Here is a 17,345-nt window from a genome sequence, read left to right as displayed (position 1 = left end):
TATCGAGGCCTCACCGAGGGGCTGGTCACTTTCTAGTAATAATAATTTATAAAATCGGCTAGATTGTTTGTTACGCGTCATCATTTAAGGTATCACTATCCATCCCCTCGGTGTTAGCGTCTTTCAAAACTGCCTTTTCGTGATAAGAAAATTTTCTCTCTCTCTCTCTCTCTCTCGCTCATCTTTTCTCTTAATTTCCACGATTTTCAATTTTATCAATATTTTATTTTTTTATTTCTTTGGAATAACGCGTGATATATTATCGATATGTAGGCCTACCGCGCTGGCGTTTTGATTTATTTTTTTTAATTGGCGCAATTTCATCGAAACAAAATAATAATAAAAAAATACAAGCAGCAGCTTGCGGTAATAAATTTGGGGGAATACGCTCGCTATATGGGCTAAATGTCAAAAATCTCTCCGTCAAGGGGAATTAATCATTAGGGAAAATAATCGGCAAATATTATTTATTTTATTTTTTGATTGAAAGATCGAGGTTATACTTGTCATCGATGCCGTTTCCTAATTATTTCGGTACCTGACTCCCTCGAAACCGCCGCCGCCGCCACCGCTTTGTTTTAATTGGATTTATTTATTTGAATGATAGTCGTACCTATTTATTTAATTTTTTAATATTTCGGAATTTGGTCACAATTTGTTAATTTTTCTTATTGTTGATATCGATAAAATTGAGGGAAAGCCCGGAAAGGTTAGTTAGAAGTGATTTAGTGGTTGAGTTGTCCTCAAAATCTGGTCCGCGAACCCTCAATACCCTTTAAAGAATGGCGGTCCATGTATAATTTTCTTCTAATATTTAACCAAAATTTTGTACCATATATTATAAACGTGTTTTAATAACAAACTTTATAAATCTTCTCACGTTTTGACTATGATACGAGACGAGCTTAAACTGTCGAATATCGCGAATAGCTCTTGGTATTCATTATACCGCGGAATAAGGTGGGCGGAAAGAGACCATCAGGCCGATAATAAATGACCCGTTCATTGTGCCAGCGTTGGTGGTGGTGGTATCACCCCGGGTTTAGCCCCCTTAAAAAAATTGCGCCTCTAAATCTGATCTATAATACCCCGAGCTCGCTCGCTCTCCAGGAATTAAGTACTAGCGCGCGCCGACATATCCCGTATTAAATTTGATAATGGAGCTAGAGAGAGAGTGAGAGGATGAAGCTGCATGCCACATTATAATAGGGGTGGGGTGGGGGTTTGTGGGGCTATCCCCCCTCTTCAGGGGGCTATTATTTCCAAGGGGGAAAGGGCGTTGGCGGTAATGAGAGCGGGTAGAGAATGTTCTATAGGTAATATTCTCTCTCAGTCGTCCCGTGGGGGTTATACCCCTAGAAATGGAATGGATAACCGTTTTCGTAACCACGGGGGGGGAAAGAAAAAAAGTAAATTGCGATTATGATGGGGAAGGAGTATCTTCTTTTAGCGAATCAAAGGACCCCCTAAAACCTAAAAAAAGATGGCGTCTTAATTTATCATTCACCAGTGAATTTGGAGTCAATTTTTGCTTGTACAAATTTTGTACCGTCTTTTAATTTTCAACATTATTATATTATGGACCCAGATAGTTTTTATAGAGAGATGACATCGAATCTCGAATATAATTCAGTTTGTTTATTTTTTTTTTAAATATATATAAATTCGCCATGAAATAATTTTATTTATTTACTTATTTATTTATTTTATGGAATTTGTTTGTTTCGTTTGAATTTTTCGGATAAGGGGGAGAGAAGCCATTTTGTTTTTTTCTTTTCTTAATAATCTTGTCAAAATTTTATACAAATCAAATTGTTTTTGGCCCAGCACCCCTTTTTCTTTCTAGATAGTTACGGGTGTAAGGTTAAGTAATTAATTTAATTTAATTTAAACCCTAATTAAGAGGGCGTAGAAGAAAAAAAACTCGCTTTATTTTATCACAATGGTGCGTTGTTTTTTATTTATTTTTTTCTTTACTTAATTATTGTGGTACTTTTTAATTTTTTTTAATTACCGTATTTACATCACCCATTTAATTGGTCAATAATTAAGGGGTCGCGTTTAATTCTTTTAATCGTAATTAACGCTCCGTGAAGTATTTCTGGTTGTTCTTGAAAAATACATCGTAATTATGGTGTTTTTTTAACCCATATTATTAAATATTTTTTCAACCATTTCTTTTGATTTTTCAATTCATCCTCGCGACTCGAGATGAACGAATATGTATTGCTAAGTACTTCAGGTCGCGACCCCATTTCTTCTTTTTATTTTTATCACAATTGAAACAAAAAATATTAATTGTGGGGTTTGAGGAGGTGGGGGGCGAAAGGGGGTGGGATTCTTAATAAATAATTATTGAAAAAGCCGTAATGTTATTCCTCCATTTAATTAATTGTCTACAAGTTCGAGAAAATGGAGTTTTAGTGTGAGTTGGGGGTGGAGGGGTCTCTTCGAAATATAATTTACAATTATGTGGAACACTTTTCGCCGTGACGTCAGAACGGAGCGATTTTTTATATTAACACGTATTATAGACACACACGATGACGTAACTGGGGTTTTTTTCTTCGAATTTTATTCAAGGGGCTGAATTATCGCATTCGCGACCACGTACGCGAGTTTGTTCTCTAATTTTTTAAGTGTTAAAAGTTTTAAGCGTATAAATTAGGAAGATTCTGCTCACCGCGATAGCCGCAGTGCATTCTGGGGTTGAGTTTGGGGTCCTGGTGCGTCGACTGCGCGTGATGGGAGTCCACGGTGCCGGCGACGTTAGCTTGGGACCCCAACGATAGCTGTCATAAAGCGTGGTAGTCGGTGGCGCCCAGTCCTAGCCCGTGAATGTCCGATAATTGGCTAGGCGGGGGTGGTCCGTGACCCAGGAGGTGCGAGGCGTTGGCCATGTCCTGCAAGTGATGCAGATTCAACCTTAAACCGCCGACCGAAGAAGGTCCGGCCGAGACCAGGTTGCCGGCGTGATGGTGATGTTGAGACTGAAGCAAATGTCCGTTGATGGATGCCGATTCGGGCTTCAAGTGGTCGGGGAACATTTGCGAGATGGCCGCCGCCGAGGAGGCCAAGGCTTCGGATTGGTGATGGTTGTGGTGGTGTAGTTGCGATTGCGACGGACCGCCGCTTTGCGATTGACTTTGTCCCAGACTGTGGCTCGATGGCATTTCGCCCAGAGACGAGGACGACTTCCGGTCACTCTTTTCCGAGTCGCCCTTATTGGAAGATGGACTACAACTGCCCTTTGATTTGTCACTGCCGTCCCTGAAACCAAAAATAACACCATTTATCCATTAGTTATTCAGCACCGTACACTATACGTAGCCAGAATTAAGAATTCGAGAGAAAAAGCAAACCGCGAGTTCTCTTCTTAAACTTTTGTCTCTCGGGTTTAATGTGAATCTGCATTTAGAATTTTAAGAAGATTTTTGCTTAAGAGCGAGTGAGGTAGAGCTATGGGCCAAATTATTTTGCCTACGTAAGCTCCTCAAGTCTAATTTAGACGGTCGTTAATTTGTCTACGACAAACTCGTGTCTTAATCCCGCGTGTATATATATACACTTCTCCGAGGATCTTTGACTTACACTTGCATTCGAATAAATAATGAAGTATGTATAGCCGTATGTACATTATCATTGTTTCCGAGGTATATATTTAAATTTCCAGAGTCTGGGCTTCGCTTTCTTTATAGAACCAAATGAGCTGTACTGTGGATTCTTATCTGTAATGAGTTCGCATGATCGTATATACCGAATTAGACGCGCTTTTTCAACCCCTTTTTACTCATACAGCTCCGAATTTCAAAAGAACGCTCGAGCATCACATCACGCGTTCTATAGCAGCAAAGACTATAGCGTATGCAGGTTTAATGCATACCTACCCCTTTCTTTATTATAAAGTAAAGCTAGATTTTGAATAATTTTAATGTGTTAGCGCATACACGTGCAGGCTGAACCATTTTCGCTAGCGGAACGATCAGGATGGCGCGAGCCAGATTTTAAATTGAATAACGCGTTCCATTTGGATGATAATCAGCAATTAATTAGCGTAGTTCCGCCTCATGCGTTGCCACGGAAATCTTAAACCCGAAATTATGAGAACTTGTTGTTTAATTTACTTTGAATTTTGAAAACTTGTTTCCTTACACCGAGCTGAGGAATTTAAAAGAATATTGTCCATAAGTTTATATTGAGATATGTTCCTTCCATAAGTTTGTAAATTCTGGTTGCAAACTGGAGCTTGTCATGAAGTGAGTGAGTGAGTGAGGTCATAGATTCTGGGTAAAGCGACATACGCCTAGTAAGGCGCTGATGTATCACAAAGGCTTAGTAATGCGGACTAAATAGGACCTAGATGGAAATTGGTCCTGCAAAATTAACCACCGAGTGTAGGACTTCAATTGACTCGCTTCCGTCGTTCTCGAACTAGTTATCTCGAGCTGAAAGTCTCTCCGTAGCACTACGAGCTTGTATAGGTAGTTAACGTCATACTTATGGAAGGAACATAACTTATAAACTTATGATATTACGTATAGTATTCGTGAATTTCTCTCGTGAGACGGGCTGATAGCGAAACGAAATAAATTTTGATTTTAATTCAATATCGGCGAAGATGGGATAAATTTTATATCCTAGAAGACGCGATGGAGAATTATTTTATTAATATTTTCTATTTTGCCTGGCCGTAAATAAAAGGCGTAACGACGACCACCCATGCAATATCTCGTATAAAACAATTCCTATAAATAAATCCTTTAACACGATGATTTAAAACTATTGTTTACCAGACAATATTTAGGTTTAGCGTGTTCCAACATCGTAACATTAACGAAAGAGAGAGAGAGGCCGACGCGAGCCGCGGTGACCTTTCGTTAATATTTAACGCGTTTAGCCTTAACGTAACTCAAGGATTAGGTTTTCTATAGAGTGCATGATGTCGCTTCGTTAAAGGAAAACGCCAGGGTGAAATCTTTCCTAAAATGAATATTTTAAATTGGAATTACGTTTGTATCAGTGTACAACGTTAAACAACATACGAACGATTATAAGTTAAGACTTTTTGGGGCTATGCTTGGAACTGAATATTGGAATTGGCCCTAGCTTCACTTAGAAGACTTAAGTTTAGGTTTAGTACTATAATTGGATAAGCTATTGCAATATACATTGTGTCCTCTTTCGAACGTTGTATCCTGAAATTTCCCTTCAACGTGTTGGTTGTACTCAGAAATTTCGCCTTCAACGTTTTGTTCTACCCTGAAATTTCCCTTCTTCGTTTTGTTCTACCCTGAAATTTCGCCTTCAACGTTTTGTTCTACCCTGAAATTTCGCCTTCAACGTTTTGTTCTACCCTGAAATTTCGCCTTCAACGTTTTGTTCTACCCTGAAATTTCGCCTTCAACGTTTTGTTCTGCCCTGAAATTTCGCCTTCAACGTTTTGTTCTACCCTGAAATTTCGCCTTCAACGTTTTGTTCTACCCTGAAATTTCGCCTTCAACGTTTTCTTCTACCCTGAAATTTCCTTTCTACGTTTTGTTCTACCCTGAAATTTCCCTTCAACGTTTTTTTGTACCCCGAAATTTCCCTTTTATCGTTTGGTTGTACCCTGAAATTTCAAATTTCCCTTCGACGTTTGGAACTACATTGGCGCGTGACTTTGGTTCATTTATCCATTTTTATTCTGTCCAACACGCGACTGTCTGTGTCCGCGTCCACTCCAGAGAGACACGTCATATCTCATCAGTATAAATTGAATATATACCATTTCCTATAAATTTTACGGAATTAAATCTAACCCATTGAATTTTTGCGTTTGACAATTACTAAACATCGAAACCTGACGTTGAAGCTTCCATCTTTAATAATTGAAATGGTCTAATGGTGTACAGTTTAATCTCCAAACAGCGTGAGGGTTTTACGTCCTAAGGTCTTTCTTATTTGGTATGAGAGAATGAATGGGTCTTTTCTTGAATGGCCGCTTGATGTACGATTTCTAGAGCAAACCCCCCTTCCATACCCATCCCACCTCTTTCCTTTTCTTCCACAATACCACTCACGCACCATATAGTTAGATATTCCCCTAGAAAATAATAGTGTTTGAATGCTCCATAGAGTATTGTTGCCAAAAGAGTGAGTGAGATTTGGAGCACTTTCCATTAAAATACAAATTGAGAACTAGGATCCATTTTACTTTTATATCGAATATCGAGATACGCTGGATTTTTATTTTTGTAAAATCGTATTCATCCTTCGTCTTATAATGGATCTTCTAACCTCATTTATTTTAGAAATTCTCATTTAAGCCTAGGGAGAGTGAAATTATTTGTTATTTAACAATAGTGTCGTCTATTTTACCTTCACTTTAAAATACACTTTGTAATATTTCGATTTAGGTTTTTTTAACTTTATCGTAAATAATTCTGAATTTTAAATTTGGGAAGGTTTTTTTTTCGTAATAATTCAAAATTGAACTTCTTCATCTTCGTAATTTGAATATTTTTATATTAAAATGAATAATATTTTCCCCCAAGAATATAAATGATTTTTTTCCCTCTGTCTCTCTCTCTCTCTACGAGTTGTTTGACAGATTGTAGTTTCTTAAAGAAAACAGCGGAACAAAATCTAGGGCCTCCTTTTGCCTATGTTTTTATTTCGGTTGAATGTAAGGAAACAGCTTGACGCGGCTGTTATAGGCCTTTCAATAAAAAAAAAACCTCCCAACTCTTACGAACGTATTACGAGATTTAGAAACATCATTCTTATAAAATTTCAGTTTTATACTTGGAAATGTACAAAAGCATAAGTTCATAAGATATGTTCCTTCCATAAGTTTGTCACTGGTAACTTAGAAACTGGAACTTGTTATGAAGTGAGTGAGGTAGGTCATAGATTCTGGGTAAAGCGACATACGCCTGGTGAGGCGCTGCTGTCAAAGGCTTAGTACGGACAGACTAAATAGGGGAAGATGGAAGTCCTGCAAAATTAACCACCGAGTGTAGGACTTCAATTCTGGCTTCCGTCGTTCTCGAACTAGCTCGAGCTGTAAGTCTCTTGCATACTTATGGAACATATCTTATAAGCTTATGTTAGAAGTTAAAAGTAATATTCGCGATATAAATAGTCAAATCGATATCGAATAAAACTTCCTATTAGTTTATTTTGAAATGATTTGAATAATTTGAGTACGGTTGGCTTCCTACTGGGAAATTACTTTCAGTATATTGAAAAGAGTGTTTTCTAGCCTCGTTAATTTCGATTATTGACTCCGATTACTCGACGATAATCGATCACGATCGCCGTTCAAACTATTTTCTATACTTTCTCTTTTTTTGGCTGCACGCTAATGTTTGTTGTGCGGTGCATGAACGGGTAAATTCCGGTGCGAAACTAGCCATTCATTTTTTTTATTTGGAAAATTGGGGTCACGAAAGCCAGCCGCTTATTGTTAAGAGTACGCCGAATTGCTTATTGTAAATACTGAATTTTATTATCCGTTATTTAAGAAAATATATCGGGAGAAATATTGAATTGATTGGCTCATCCATTCCCAAAATTATTTAATAGTCTGGCCCATTTTGCTTTTACAGGGTTCGTAGGGAGCCTGGATAAGTCAGGGATATGGAAAATAAGGGGATAAGTCAGGGATTCAAAACCTTTTCCTAAAAAGTCAGGGATTTGTCAGGGATTCAAAACCTTTTCCTAAAAGGTCAGGGATAAGTCAGGGATTTAGAACCTTTTCCTAAAAAGTCTGGGATAAGTCAGGGATTTAGAACCTTTTCCTAAAAAGTCTGGGATAAGTCAGGGATTTAGAACCTTTTCCTAAAAAGTCTGGGATAAGTCAGGGATTTAGAACCTTTTCCTAAAAAGTCTGGGATAGGTCAGGGATTTAAAACCTTTTCCTAAAAAGTCGGGGATAGGTCAGGGATTTGGTTTGGTATATCAAATAAATATGCGGGCCAGGTGTGATCATGAAGTGGACTCTGGTAAACACGTACTTAAAATGGTCAGAGGGGTATTGACAAAATTTGGTCAGGGATAAGCTGGAAAAGTCAGGGAGTGATTTTCAATATAAAAATTTAGTCCGAACCCTGTTTTAGGGAATTTCGTAGTTTTAGGGCTAATTTAACACCTACAGCATATACGGAGATAACCAGGCAACCCCTTTCTTATCTTGTAAAATCTCACTCCGCAGATGAGCTTGAATTAAAATTGGCATTATGTCGGATAAAAAGCAATATGGCTGCTATTTTTCAACGTAAAAAATACTGAGAATCTTTTTATTTTTAATGTGTCTTAATTCTGAATAGTGTAAATGAAAGTCGTCGAGTGAGCTCGGAGTGAGTGTTTGATATGTCGCGTTGAGTACTTAGTAACGAGATTTCCGGGCCTGTCTTTTCTTTCTAGGTTCTTTTTAGTATATATTCGCTCGCATGCAGTCTGATGGTGCGGTATTAATAGTTCTATTTCTTTATTTCTTTCTTCGCTAGAGTCGCGCGGCGTGTGTTTTTTGAGGGATTTCCTTCGTCGTCGGCCGTATATCAAAACGTAAACACCGCGTCGCGCCCAAATTTAATCTCTTTTCTTTCTAATTCGTCAAAGGTGTATGTTGTATACCGAGTTTAAAATCCCCTAGTTTAAAAGAAGGGAGAGGACTTGAGTATTATTTTTTCTTGCCAGCTCACTTTCCAACACTTTTTTTCTATTTCTCCCTTCTCCCGTCTCCGCATCTCGATCTCCATCTTTTCTCCGCGAGATGTATGTATCATCCTAAGCATCCCGCATCAGTTAGAGCAGCTCTAGAACTAGAGAGAGAGCTAGTATATCCCTACTAAAGTTTGACCCAGAACGCGAATGCTGCTCGAGGGAAGGCGAGGTTAAAAATAGCCCCCTGTTTTTTGGGGGAGCCTCTCGCCCTCTTCTAGGCTATAGGATGCGTGGTGTATACCTGCAACAAACGTCATCTTATATACCGAGAAATATATATTATACTCGGGGAAAATAGCTATCGCTTTTAGCGAACGACCTATCCCGAAAAATCCGGAAATGCTGTACTACTCTATTGCCAGCCAGCTCGAAAACCGTTTTAGCGCCCTTTTTACTGTTTTTAGGCGAGATTCGCAGCTGCGGCCTTATTCCCCTTTAGTATTTATTAATATTGTTTTATGGCTGGATCCAAAATAGAGAGCGATGATTTAAAGTCGAGCCCATTTAGTTTCCGAATTTTGAGCTATAGACGTAAATAACCGAAAGTAACGTCAACAAGAAACGTTGCAGCGTGCTCCGACTGATGTTACGCGTTACGATTTACTTGACATTACGAGCTTCGAGTGTCGTAAAGGCGTCAGTCACCTTGGCAATTCCATCTCCGATTTTGTCGTCTTACAGTTTAAAGTTTCTGGAAACTAGTTTGGCACTAGATTCGTCGTGTCTAACTGCGATATTTTCAGTGCCAAAATACTTGTTATTTTCTTCTCATTTCTATAGCGTTAATTTTTCAAAGCAAAGTCAGCTCGGCTCTACTCGATCTAAAGCTAGCTCTTTACGCACGAGGTCGTACGGGTTTCTCCCAAGGGCACGCAACCACCAATCACCCTCAAATACAATCCAACACCACCAGTATTCAATTTAATTACCCAGAAATCGTTACTTCAAAAACGTTCGGTAATTTGATAGATTTAGGAGTTTATGAAATCGTTGCAATGGAAAGTTAGCGCGGGTACGTCGCGTTTTCTTTCTGCAATTGCCATTTGTCGTTGGAGCATATTTTAGGGAGGTTGAGGCAGGCATGGCCAACGGAAATCCATCCAGACTGCGTCGAAATAATGAATTCTCAAATAAAAAAGGAACCCCGAAATTCAATTACATCGTCACGCGATTTTAACTTCTAACTTGCGTCGACTCTTTAGGATCTATTAAAAAAATGCTAGCTCGGCCAATTGAATTGAATAGTCGTATGAAAATACAGTAATTTATTTAAAACCCGACTATATAACGGATTATTTAATCATTATGTAGAAACATGGGGAGGAGGGGATTGGCTGTAGGAATTACTCGTATCCTGTTAAGATAACGCAAAATTAATCATTTGGTTAAAACCGTTTAATGTTTTGCTAGACTGTTTCATTCCCAAGTATGTTTGTATGTATGTTACTTTCCGTGATCAGAATTTAGAGGGATTAAAATCCAAACTCACGCGGTCGCCATACCCTAGGGTCTTAATTTACACGATTGAGTGTATTTGACCTTTCCCACGCACCTATACCCTTACCCCCCCCTTTCCTTTCCTTGACCTATGAGGCTTAATTCGCCCCCCCCCCCTTTTCTATAACTAAAGACCGCCCAAGTTCATTCCATGGCATCGAAGTACCTCCTTCCTGATTTTTATTTGACCCCAAGGTCAACAATTAATACTTGGCGGCGTTTGGTATATACCGTTTCGAATTAAGGGATATCCCAAATTAAAAAGCTAGCAAGGAATAAATTTAAATTCAGTGAAAGCTATAGGGGATTTGTGGGTCGAACGCGGTGGTTTATTGTTAGGCGGCTAGCTGCGGAGCTAGCTATCTCGATATCTGGTCGCGCGCCCGCTCTCAAGTATTCGATTACCAGAACCCGTAATAGATAGGGTTTAAATTACAACAACTTTCAGGGGTGCATACTCCCAATGCTTCTATCTCTCACTCTGTATATATATATATATATATATACACATAAGGGCCGAAACCGCCCTTATTCTTGAGCTCGGGCAATATCTTGCCCTACCCTACCCTGCCCTGCCTTGCTTAAATACTTATATTCATTTTGTTAAATAAATTTAAAAAATAATCGTGGTTTTCATGCATCCCATAATGGAATACTAACCAAGAAGATGATATTTATGAATAAATTTCATTTTCCTAATAATAGATTAGATAGTGCGCGGACGAGTGAGTGTTGTCAGTTATTTGCGAGCGCAATCCAACCGATATTTACAACAGACTGACAAGCTTGAAGTTCTGTTCAGTTCAGTTCATTTATTTATTTCCAAACCCGAGGAGCTCTCGCGAGTTACTAACAACTTTGAAGCGCAGTTAGAGTTAAGAAACGGAGTTGCCAGTCATTTGCTATCTATAACAATTTCAAACTGAAAGCTTGAATATCTGTTGGATTCAGTTCAGTTCATTTATTTCTAAACCCGAGAAGCTCTCGAGTTAAGAAACGGGGTTCAGGAAATTTCCCTGCCTCTCTGGCGCATACTATCTATATATGTAGTAGATCTAATTTCCTAAATAATAATGGGCCCTCAACGGAAGAATGAAAAATAGTACCCTGTATGAATTAACTCCATTCTTATCTCTCCTTATTCTCATTATAAAGAAACGATGGAGTTCCGGGGGGAAAGGGGGGGTTGCTAAAAGGGGCGATACCTCATTTTCCCATTAAAGAGCGGTGTAGGTTACTCGCGAAACCCAAAAGGCGCTGGGATAACGATTTAGAAGCGAGGGAGGTATAGTGAGTGATTTTAATCAGCACCATGCGCTACGCCATGCCAGTACGCTATCATTCTCAATCCGGTATTATTTAGACCATGGTAAGTGGGTGATTTTGTTGGCACCTTCGGGTACCCGTTTTTCTCAACTGCCCCTAACATATCTCTATTGCTTTAAATAAGGTGAACGTGCGACGTGCTGCGAAATAGGGTTGGTTAAGATTCTAGTTTTAACCATGGCTACGTGCATGCCGGTGTGTGATAATACATTTAGTATATTTGAAATTTGATGAGAGATGCCACGGCCTTGACCTTCTCGGTCGCGTCTTTTGAAGTGGTCCAGTAACGTACGCCCCCTTAAAACACTTTTAACACCCTTAAATGAATAAGCATTTCGTTTTCTTTTTTGAATCATTTCATCTTTTAAATTGGGGATTCGGTTGCTAACGCCTTTTCAAATATCTAATCTCATTTTTTAATCCGTATATGTATGCACGCATACGCCAGTCTGTATGTAATATTTTGTTTTCAGAAATAATTTCTTTTAACTAACAAGTTGTTGATTTGGAACTCCGGACGAACTGGCATAGTGTACGCGTATTCTGAAATATCTGATCTTAGCCATAATGCAATATTAACGCGTGGTTGTCTTCAACTGTCAAAATAGCTGATAAGCTTTTTTTCGCTAGCTCCGCTCTTTCCAGCGCATATTATACCTCTATACTTCCATGGCCTTATAACTAACTATCATTATTCCGAGGCCATTCGTGGACATTAAAGTTCCTGCAGGTCACCCTGAAGATACGCAAAGGGTCCACACCCCCTTACAATAAAAAATAGGGTACTAGTTAAACCATAAAATAGCTTTTCTCAAGTGATTGTTTACGTAAAGAATCCATGAAGCCTCCTTGGTCACCCGCTGAGTTATTCTGTACCTTTTATTTGAAAGTTGCCGCTTTACTAAAAAAATCTACGATATAATAGGAAGCCCCTGACCTTTGACCCGCTAGAGCGAAAGGGGACAAAAGAATTTGAAGAGAACTAGCTGATCCGTATAGCGTTTTATTATATGGGCGCGAATTGGCCCGGATAATTGGGGCATAGGGACTCTCGTAAAATGTCAAGCTATAGGTCGCGGGTCGGAGATCCCCTGTAGGAAACGTAACGCCCAACCAACTCAACGTTCGGGGACCCAGTGCCTGCCTGACGTAGTAATTGTTTTATGACTGTGCAAGGACCCCCAGGGTTGTGTAATATTGAGATTGATTTTATCTAAGCCTAAACCTTTTTTGAATCGTAACCTTTATGTTTCCAAGGGTGGGGCTGCCGTGCCCAAAATGTTTCTATTTATAAAATACTTTTCTTGGGTGGCCCATCGTCCCTCGCGAACAAAACTACCGAGGCTAAAAGATTTTTATGACTTAATAACAAGGCCTAGCTGCGAGCCAAGCCTCTGATATTTGCGACAACCAATTTCACTTTTCACGGCCATTTCAAAGAGAAGCCCTAATTTCGAATCACTTGTTTTTCTAATTCTAACCTTGACCAAAAATTTTGACCCATCACTCTTTCCGAACTTTGTCTACTAGAGTTTGCGTATACGTGCAGAATGAAGAAGGGTTAATATGGTTGTTTTTTTTTACCTGTCTTTAGCTTCGGCTGCCCTGTCGCGTTGTCTCCTGTTTTTGAACCAATTGCTGACTTGCGTGGTGGTCAGTCCCGTGGCTTCGGCCAGTTCTCTTTTTTCGCGCGGCGAAGGGTAGGGGTTATGAGCGTACCATTCTCTGAGAACGTTCCTGGATTTTTCTTTGAAACAATAACTAGTCTCTTCGCCGTCCCAAATCGTCCTGGGTAAGGGGAACTTCCGCCGGATGCGGTACTTGCCGACGGCGCCCAAGGGCCTGCCGCGCAACCTTTCGGCCTCGATGTAATGGGCCTTTAACCACAAGGCCTGCAATTTGGGATGGGAGGCCGGCGAGAAATTGTGCGACTCTAATATGCGATAGAGTTCTTTAAAGTTTCCCCGGTGGAAAGCCACCATGGCTTTGGCTTTCAGGACACTTTCGTTCTTTTGCAAGTGTTCGCAAGCGGGAAGGGACCAAAGGAACCTTCCCAGGCGTTCGATGTTGCCCGATTGTTGAAGCACTTCGCAGACGCAAGCCACTTGTTCTTGGGTGAAACCGAAGGACGGTAACATGGCTCCCGGTGACGCCGGACCCACCACGCCGGGTGCCGCGCAACTAGAGGCGCCGGCCGCCGATGACGGCAACAAACTGTTCAAAGACGATAGTTGCGTATCGCTCATATGTCCCACGATCATCTGTCGACGGTAGAAATGGGACTGATCCGGATGTAGACGCGAAATTGACGCGACTGGAAGGTAATTTCCCGAAATGGCGGCGCCGCCCTTGACAAAACTCGAGACTTCCACCACGACTTTCCTTGCCGGGTCCGCCTAGAACCACGCGAGGCGGACGCCGACCCCAACGCGGCTCTTACCGACAAACGCCACCCTGAGCCGCGCTAATTTAACTACGTCAACTACCGACTAACGAATCAACCCGAACTTCTCGAGAAGACCGCGCGAATTTACCTACAATTTGAAAATGCAATTGCGGCACAGGCCGAATACGCGAAAAAGTAACGGTTTAAAATATGTGGTGGTAGCATGGTTGATGTGTTTTTCAGCCTAGGCCCTCCTCGTCTCTCGATTTTGGTTCGGTTGGGTTTTCGCTCTAGCTCTTTCGATTCTTGGACTAGTTTCTTAGCAGACTTCTTAGAACGAAGGCCGCCGCCGCTACTCTTGCCAGGCAAGCAGGCGCATGCCGAGCGCGCTCGATTTTCTTTCGCCAAGTAGTTTTTCTTAGGGGAATTGGAATGTTTTCTCCCCTAGCTGTTCTCTCTCTCACACACACACTCTCTCCCTCCGATCCCAGCTCGATCGTTGCGTCGTCGTGGACCGAATATCCGCGGGCTGGCTATATGCTATAAGCGAAAATAAGTCGGCGGGTTGACGGTGGTGCACTGCCGGGGACCACTTGGTATCTCTCTCTCTTTCTCCACTATGGTCTCGGTGCTATATAATTTGGGCTCTTTAACGCGTTGCCCGATTCCATCGGCGACATAATGATTTTCGAGGCGTTGGAATCGCCGAGTCGTAGTCGACCGGGGCTTCTCCATTGGTCGGATTCGCGTGGCAGCCCATCTCTCGGAGCGGAAGCGTCGTCATGGTAACCGCGTCGAACCAGCTAGTAACGCCGCCCTCCTCTTTCAATTGAAGGCCGCCAGATCTCCGCTGCTGCCAGCCGCCTTCCTTCCTTACGTATTTCGGACGAAATTATTCCACCCTCCCTTCCTCCTTCCTCCAAGACTGTATACTTTCGGAGTATAAAAATCATTCCACCCCTTATTAAAGAGTGGGGATAGGCGCACCGATAAATACGTCCTCCTATAGCTTGCCCTCGGAGTGCACCGAACGAATAATATACTATAATCCATCCGAGATTCTTTATTTACCCTATTATATTTATTAATTGGCCTCATCGCGCTAATTGACCTTTGATTATTTTGCCGCGGTACCACCATTTGCGATTTAAAATTTAGATTTAGGAACATGACGTCATTCTTGGCTCTGAAACGCTTTTGAGGGAACTGTTAAACGTTAACCTCGCGACGCAATCTTATCTAAAATCTTTTATTCTCTCTCTCTTTTTCCGTGTTTTACACGATAAACCGTACGTTCTAAATTTACAATAGAATGGCGCGGGCGATCAGTTAGGCGTATTTAGCGATTATTTTTGGTGGCGTTGAAAAGGGACGGTTTTTCGCTTATCCCTTGTCCCTAACGTCTGTCCCTGGTTGCGGTTTGAACGCGTGCCCTTGCTCGTAGTGAGCGGGTCTACCCTAGCCGGCCGGGGAAGTGGCCATCTAGAATTTCTGGCGTGTTCGGGGCCCGATCCTCGGGTTTCCCACAAATTTATCGCTTTGCAGTTTAGGCCCTCTCTCTCTCTCTGGATACGATCCCTTTCTCGATAGAATAGAAGCGACCAGCTGTAATTTCATATCCAGAGCCAGACTGCGTGACATAGAGCGAGCGCCCCGGTACATCCATGCATTCATCCTAATAGTTTATCCCTGGTCCAAGTATCCAACCTCTCTGAATGAATGATGAACCTTTTTGGAATGCTTCGCACTCGAAACGTATTTTCTCACCTTGGATAATATTTTTTTCTCTCTTAATAATTTATTACCTTAAGAGTAAACAGATTCTTTCTTTGGAATTATTAGAAGAAAGGTCCAAGTTATTCGCTAGATTTCTTCTCCTCGATTCCCCCCGTCCTCTCATCCACCGTGGAATGAAGGAAGGAGGAAAGGAATTGACTGGAGTCTTGTCCGTTTGGGATATGGTATGGTATGGTTCTTCTCGAGTTTCCATTTGGGGCCCACGATATTTACGATCTTGGGGGTTGTTCGAGATACGCGAGTTCCCCGCATGCATGCGCGGTTATAGCCCAGCTAATTTGCTCGAAATCTCTACTCCAACTTCTAGCCTCCTTATTTTCCTAACACCACGGAGCGGGGGAGGTATTACCGAGAAGTTCGTATCCTCGAAGTAAACATCCTTCTTAATTAATACGAAAACAGAATTGAACTATTTGATTTTGAATGTAAATCTATCCATACTTCTTGGATGGAGCAATGTCGATTGGTTACCTCGATGAATGGACTTCTTTGAAGCATGTAGTTTCGGTGCTTGGGTTTTTTTTAAGGCACCGATTTACTGCGTTTGAACTTTAACCCCCTGGAAAGCAACGGAGCTCGGAAATTTCTTCTCGGAGACGTTCTTGCGTGTCGTTCTTGACGCGAACGAGAAAGAGCTGTACATTTTTTCGACGCCGTTTCCTTCCTTCTAAACTAAAGAGAGTGAGTGAGAGAGAGTTGGAGAGTTGTAGGAGAGAGAGAGCGGGGGCAATGAGGAGCGCGTCAAATTCCTCGTAAAAATATTAACAAACTGTATGTGCCGGGGGAAGGGATATCTGGGATAGCTACGCGCCAACCCTAATTACCGAGCCAGCTGTTTTGATACGTCAACTATATGGCTATGCCACAAAGAATACGCAACGACAGACGCGATGTCCCCGACGAGTTATAACCCTCTCTCTCCCTCTATTTCTTTCTTTCTCTTTAATGATAAAGCCTCTAACTTGAAGATGGAAAAAAATTAAATTACGAAACACTAGCTAAAGGTTTACTCGAACGATATTGAGGTTGACTCGAGAAGTTTAAAGTATAGCTGCATGGGGTGTTGGGAAAACTATGGTTTGCATGCATGGGGTTATAAGACTGCGTGAGTGACTGTTCAGCTCGGGGTTTGGGCGAGGAGAGGGTGGTATTGGGTAACGCCACGCTTCTTCTTGCATGCTGAAGTGAAACTCGATCTTGGCTGGACCCAGCTGCTAGCCTTCTTTACTTCACTCTCTCTCGGGCTTAGCTTAAGATTTGACTACGTTCTCCTTGGATCTCCCTTGAAATAACATTAGTTTCGCGTTAAACTTCGCTCGTTACTCGACTTGAAATCGGTCTCCCATCCTTACTTAACCTTGTATAGTCTGTTGAAAAACACCCTTAAATTTTAAGGAGTACAAGATTAGAAAGAAGCCATCTTGTTCTCTCCCTTTGTTTACAACTTTATACTGGCATCAAATTTTTGTCAAGTGGACCGCTTTTCAACGGCTTTCGATGTACGTTCTGTGTTACGTCTCATCCGATACGATGTTTTAATAAATCTGGGCTCCTTTAAGAAGAATACCCTCGTATTTTTTTGTTATTTGAAGAAAGCCTTGCCGCACTCCGCCTTTCCCGTCTATATAAACTT

At 41.2% G+C, this 17,345-nt stretch overlaps 2 protein-coding genes across 2 annotated transcripts in view; one reads left to right on the top strand and one right to left on the bottom strand.

Moving 5' to 3' along the window:
• The window catches only part of LOC149718117 (uncharacterized), a 160,483-nt gene that overhangs the window by 29,337 nt on the left and 113,801 nt on the right, over positions 1 to 17,345 (top strand). The gene's annotated exons all lie outside the window — the stretch shown is intronic.
• On the bottom strand, positions 1,526 to 16,049 carry LOC149718122 (homeobox protein ceh-32-like). Its single transcript, XM_089867500.1, has 2 exons — positions 13,114 to 16,049; positions 1,526 to 3,270 (listed from the first exon to the last, which is right to left on the bottom strand). The coding sequence occupies exons 1-2, from the start codon at positions 13,788 to 13,790 to the stop codon at positions 2,796 to 2,798; spliced, it is 1,152 nt and encodes a 383-aa protein (XP_089723626.1). The 5' UTR covers positions 13,791 to 16,049; the 3' UTR covers positions 1,526 to 2,795.

The sequence above is a fragment of the Phalangium opilio genome, unplaced genomic scaffold (genome assembly GCF_054372755.1).
Source record: "Phalangium opilio isolate 3A_F unplaced genomic scaffold, DU_Popi_V2 ptg000002l_1, whole genome shotgun sequence".
Taxonomy (NCBI): Eukaryota; Metazoa; Arthropoda; class Arachnida; order Opiliones; family Phalangiidae; genus Phalangium; species Phalangium opilio.
This window is presented reverse-complemented; position numbering and strand designations above follow the sequence as displayed.

Coding starts and splice junctions, on each gene's coding strand:
- LOC149718122 (XM_089867500.1), bottom strand. CDS start 13,790: ATGATCGTGGGACATATGAGCGATACGCAACTATCGTCTTTGAACAGT. Junction 3,271..13,113: donor GCAGCCGAAGCTAAAGACAG/GTAAAAAAAAAC, acceptor TTTTGGTTTCAG/GGACGGCAGTGACAAATCAA.